We start from the raw sequence: 6,132 nt of genomic DNA, 5'->3' as shown, positions 1-6,132 counted from the left end.
AACTCTGTAAAATGGGTATTATATTGCTCCAGGTTTAAAAAAAAAGCAAGAAAGCAGGAATCTGAAAGCCCAAGCAGTTTTAAAACCCGCCTGCTGTAGCTGCACCCAGCAAACAGCAGAGTTGGGGTTTGAACTCAAGTGGCTTTGACATCAAGGCCCAGTTTTGTAGCCACAGGTAAATGGAAGATGCCTGGTTTTGTGAGTGTTAATCGCACCTTTTGACACGCTGCATGTTCCCATTTTAAAAGAATGATTGAAAAGCTCAATATAGCCCATTAATTTTATACCCACTTGTATCAAAATCCCTTCAATTCCCTTTGCAGCTTTTCTGCTTTCATTTTAAACTCTCTTCCCTCCACTGCTCTTGGCCTCGATGTGCACACATGAAAATGAAGTCTGGAGGCTCCTTCCAGCCAGATCTTTCAACATTCGAACAACCAATGAAAACGCATGCTCTGTTTCCAATTAAACAATATTTAATTCATGCAACACTTTCTTTCGGAAAAATGCAATGAGGCTTAGGTACTTTTAATCAGAATCTCTTGGTAACTAAATTATTTCTTAGACTTAATTGTGACCCTTTTAGATGACAATTAGCCTCATCTCATAATTCTAGGATCTTAACAAAATTGGCCCTATTCTGTCATTCCTTAAAAACAAAGGCCATTAAAATAAACAAAGCAAAGCAAAGCAAAAGGGCAAACACTTTGTGTGTTGAAATTGAAAAAAAAAAAAAATAAGGGAAAGCTATGTTCTATTATCCCATCACAGAAGCTAATAAAAATAATAATATCTAGCAATTGTAGAGTGTGAGCATCTGCCAGGTAACACACAAAGTTGTCACACAGATTATTTCTTCCTTCAACACTGAATCATAATGTCAGACACTGACTCACTGGAGAAGCCATCGATTTAACCTCTGAAAAGTGTAGAGAGGGGGAGAGAAAGGAAAAAGAAAGTTCAGTGGAGGAGCAGGGTAGGAACAAATCACCAACAGCTAGTGATCCCCAGGCAGGAAATGGTTACTGGATTCCTCCGTGAAGCAGGATTAATGGCCAAAAATACATTCATTTTCTGTAGCATGTATGGAAATTGCCACGTTCTGTTTGTTTCATCTGCTTAGCACACACTGTTCATGATTTACAAGTCAAAGGCTATTCTCATCAGCTCCATTTTACAGATGCCAAAACTGAGACATAGAAAAGGTAAGTAACTTGCCCAAGAACACGCAGTTCATGAGGCTAGGGACAGAGTTTATACCAAGCCCTGAAATCCAAACTCTTGATCACCAAGCTGCAAAAGCTCTCAGGATTGCTTTTTCCCTACCCATGTGGTCATCAGGCTACTGAAAAGTCAGTAAGCATTTGAAAGACAGAAGGAAAAATAAAATTTTTTTTCTCAATAGCACAGCCAAGGCCCAACAGTTTCTTGAGTACCTAGAATGCCATTCAGTACCCTTAAGAGTAATTTTCTCAGTGGTATCCTAAGGGCTGAAAACAATCCATCAGATACTCTTTCCTTCCTAAAGGGACTTTGGTATTAAAAGGGTTGTCATTTGTGTTTGACAATTTCTCCTGAGGTTACAAAAGCAAGAGGAGAAGTTTCCAGGAACTGTGAATCGCAGATAAAACGTCCCAGCCTGTTCAGATGTCCAGGCCAGGAGCTGAGGATTAGAAGCCCGGTCACTTCATTTCCAGGCCAGCACTTTTTGGACTAAGGTGCTGGCCATCTTCCCTCCATCTTGGCTTTTTATAAAGCTGTCCCAGTCCTGTCTATGTAAGCCCTGTGTTGTAGACAGCAACCAGCACAAGGCTTCTGCACAGACTTAAAATCCTCTGAAGCTCCAGGAGCCCAGAGTTCTTTTGATCCTGCCTGGAAGATTCAGCAGAGAGACTCTGAAGTATATTTGTCAGAACGAACGATCAAAAGGGGCCATTTTGTTTCCTGGGGTGTACAGCTACCAGGGGTCCCCAGGGAGAAGCAGTCTGTGGGAAGGTGGGTCTTCCTGAGAGTGAAATAGCCCTTCCCGGTGGGATCAAACCTGCGTGCACACCAGGCAGAAATGAGGTGCCAGAGAAACACCACTACTGATAAGGCCCTGTGGACGTCCTTTTCCCGCCACGTCCCAGGCAGCAGACGCAATGCTAAGCACACCACCCACGCCCAATTCAAAACTAGCAATGGTCTCCAAGGCAAACTCTCAAAACTTCAGTTTTACAAATGAAGGAAGAGAAAAGGAGAAGTCAAGGGGATTCTTCCAAGCTCACAAAGATGCTAAGCAACACTTTCAGGTATCTACCTCAAGTTTTAGATTTCACAGCCCACATTCCTTGCAAAATGCCTCACTGCCCCCAACACCAGGCATGAAGCAACAGCCCAGAGAGAAGGCTGCCAGAGGCACAGGGAAAATGCATGAAATAGCACAAGGAGAATCCTGTAGGGCAAGTGAGGAAGATGGCCGAGAAAAGATGTCCCCCACCTTCCACCTGGGCGACACGGCCCACCTGCAGGCAGAGGTCCGCACGGGCAGCCACCCGCCCCTGCTGCTGTTTGTGGATCGCTGCGTGGCCACCCCGACACGGGACCAGAGCGGCTCCCCCTATCACACCATCGTGGACTTGCACGGCTGTCTTGTGGACGGCCTCTCCGATGGAGCTTCCAAGTTCAAAGCCCCCAGGCCGAAGCCGGACGTGCTCCAGTTCATGGTGGCCATGTTCCACTTCGCTAACGACTCCAGGCACACGGTCTACATCACGTGTCACCTGAAGGTCATTCCTGCCCAGCAAGCCCCGGACCAGCTCAACAAGGCTTGTTCCTTCAACCAGTCCTCCAGCAGATGGGTCCCGGTGGAAGGCAGTGCTGACATCTGTGAGTGCTGTGGCAACGGTGACTGTGACCTCATCCCAGGCTCCCCCATGAACTAGAACCATGCTGCCCGGTCCTCTGTGCGAAGCCGCAGGCACGTGACGGAAGAAGCAGACGTCACCGTGGGCCCGCTGATCTTCCTGGGGAAGGCTGGTGACCCCGCCGGCACAGAGGGGCTGGCCTCCGCTGCACAGGCGACCCTGGTGCTGGGCTTCGGCCTGGCCACGGTGGTGTTCCTGGCTGTGGCTGTTGTGCTCCTGGGCCTCACCAGGGGGTGCCACACTGCTTCCCACCCCAGGTCTGCTTCCCAATAAAAAATCATGACTTCAAAAAAAAAAAAAAAAAAAAAAAAAAACAACAGCCCAGAGAGAAGGCTGCCAGAGGCACAGGGAAAATGCATGAAATAGCACAAGGAGAATCCTGTAGGGCAAGTGAGGAAGATGGCCAAGCTTTGCAAGAAGGCACCCAGTGTCCTATCAGAAACCTCAGTCACCAAAGGAGTGAATGTGGTCACCGCCACATTTGAATGTGCTTTGAAAAGTTCATGGAAAAGTGGAATTCAAATATAAATTTCATTTCAGTGCAAAACCATGTGTGCCAATTTTAGCATCATTTGTTCATAATACACTTTCTGTGAACTTTTTTGGACCCCTCATTTAAAAAAAAGATGACGACAAAAGCAAAGAAGGCAAGAATTCCTCTCAAGCAATAGAAGAAAATGAGACCACTCTAGACTTAAAATATTTAGGGACCAGCATTGTCAAGCAGCAGGTTAAGCTGCTGCTTGTGAGGCTGGCATTGCCTATGGAAGTGCTAGTTTGAGTCCTGGCTCCTCTACTTCCAATTCAGCATCCCACTAACACACCTGGGAGAGCAGTGGACTGCTACCCATCTGAGATATATTGATGGAGTTTCTTATTCCTGGCTTTTAGCCTCATGCTGCCCTGGCTGTTGCAGTCATTGGGAGAGTGAACCAGTGAATAGAAGATCTCTCTCTGTCTCCTTTTTCTCTGTCACTCTGCCTTTCAAATAAATCAATAAACATACCTTTTATAATTTATTTATTTGACAGGTAGAGATATAGACAATGAGAGAGAGAGAGAGACAGAGAGAAAGGTCTTCCTTCCGCTGGTTCACTCCTCAAATGGCCACCATGGCCGGAGCTGCGCCAATCCGAAGCCAGGAGCCAGGTGCTTCCTCCTGGTCTCCGATGAGGGTGCAGGGCCCAAGCACTTGGGCTATCCTCCACTGCCTACCCAGGCCACAGCAGAGAGCTGGACTGGAAGAGGAGCAACCTGGACTAGAACCAGCGCCCATATGGGATGCCAGCGCTGCAGGCAGAGGATTAACCAAGTGAGCCACAGCACCAGCCCATCAATAAACATATCTTTCCAAAAAATGTTGGGGCTGGCACTATGGTACAGTGAGTTAATCCTCTGCCTGCAGTGCCAGCATCCCATATGGGAGCCGGTTTGGGTCCTGGTTGCTCCTCTCCAATACAGCTCTCTGTGATGGCCTGGGAAAGCAGTACAAGATGGCCCAGTGCTTGGGTCCCTGCACTTGTATGGGAGACCCAGAAGAAGTTCCTGGCTCCTGGTTTTGGATTGGCCAAGCTCCGGAAGTTGCAGCCATTTGGGGAGTGAACCAGTGGATGGAAGACCTTTCTCTCTATTTCTCCCTCTCACTGCCTATAACTCTACCTCTCAAATAAATAAATAAAATCTTTTGTTAAAAAAAAATGTTGATCAATCCCTCATGCCGAAGAATTGCTGGCCAAAAAGAATCACATGTACAAGAATAGGTTTTAAACTGATAGTGCTCTACCTAAGCTAGCAGTTTAACATAATTCAGTGTGAGTCTAAATCATTGTTAAATAATCAATCTTGTGTTGTGGCAAGATTCAGTTAAGAAGCCTTGTTGGTATTGATTCTATCAAAACTGGGGTCCAGGTAAAGCTGGCAGCCTCATAAAGCACCCAGACAAAGGACTGATGGGCTCAGATGGGTCCCAGCAAAGTCCTAGACTGCCTAGGAAAACAAATCATGGGGGAAGCCATGTGGATTGACTCCCTGAAAAAGAGTAGCTCGCACATAGACAACCCTCACATGGGGACTCCCTTGCTTAGACTTTCCCGTTGCGCCATGCACTTGTTCCCCTTGCCAGTGTCGCATTTCAGTTCACAGCCCAGCTGTGACACCCACAGCACTGTCCTAACAACACAAATATTGCACATTTCCCCTGCTTTCTGGTAACTAAAATGTAGAGTCCAAAAACGTAATCTTTATGAGCAAAATTGACATTTTCAGATTTGATTGTTGTTTATAGCTCTTGTTGATACTCTTAAGGAACAGGAGGATTTTCTACTTATGACTTGTTGAATTCTTTATTTAGTGGAGGCTTGAGCTTGTAATGATAAAGACAACTGAATGTACAGCATTGTAAAAATTCAAAGAAAAATAGGAAGAGAAGAAGGAAGGTGTGTAGAAGTTAGGAGGGAGGGAGGAAGGAAGGTAGGGAGGGTAGGAAAAGTATCATTGTGTTCTTAAAACTATATATATGAAATACATGAAATGTGTTCCTTCATATAATAAAAAATAAAAATAAATAAAAACAGGTTCACCATTTGCTCACGTTTCTGCCCTGTGTACTATTCATCCATGGCACTCAGCAGACGGAAGGCATGTTCCCTGAGCTTCAGACATAAAGTTCTCAGTGGAAGTCCTCATGACTGCCAACCCCAACCCCTAACTCTCCAGCCATAACCCATCGCAGTAGCTTCATTCTCTTTGACTCATAATGTTTTCATCTCCTTACTGCACGCAGGCCTGAAACTACCACCTCACCCTTCCTCTACTGTCCAACCTTCACCGCATCTCTCCAGATGTGGCTATTGAGTCCCTTCTCTGGGGAAATCTTGCCTGGACACCCAGAGAAAGAACAGGTGCCCACCTCTTCCTTCCTCACCCTGACTGCCATTCACCTGCAAATTTTTCTGGGACACAATGAGGGCAGGAAATGAGTTGTATTCAGTTTCACACACTCACTTATTAGATAAATGAAACCATGAAGAACCCCTTCGAGCAAGGTAGAGGGCTGTATGTGGCAAGGGACATCCTGGTCAGCCTTCCAAAGGATCTGACAGCAAGCCAGATCCCAGAGAGCCACAAAGGCAAGCAGAATGCAATTCTAACAACCCTTAGAGTGCCCGGGGGGAAGCAGGCCCTGCTCCTTTTCAGGGGACACCATTCACGGGAGCCTGAACAGGGC

The 6,132-nt window shown here is 46.3% G+C and overlaps 1 protein-coding gene across 1 annotated transcript; it reads left to right on the top strand.

The window, feature by feature from the left end:
- Window positions 1–2,141: 2,141 nt before the first annotated feature.
- On the top strand, window positions 2,142–3,179 carry LOC133775101 (zona pellucida sperm-binding protein 3-like). The gene is given in 1 exon segment (XM_062213175.1): window positions 2,142–3,179. A coding segment is annotated over 1 exon segment (1,038 nt).
- Window positions 3,180–6,132: the final 2,953 nt, after the last annotated feature.

The sequence above is a fragment of the Lepus europaeus genome, chromosome 16 (genome assembly GCF_033115175.1).
Source record: "Lepus europaeus isolate LE1 chromosome 16, mLepTim1.pri, whole genome shotgun sequence".
NCBI lineage: Eukaryota > Metazoa > Chordata > Mammalia > Lagomorpha > Leporidae > Lepus > Lepus europaeus.
The sequence above is the reverse complement of the archived record's forward strand: the minus strand, read 5'-3'. Positions and strand labels throughout refer to the sequence as shown.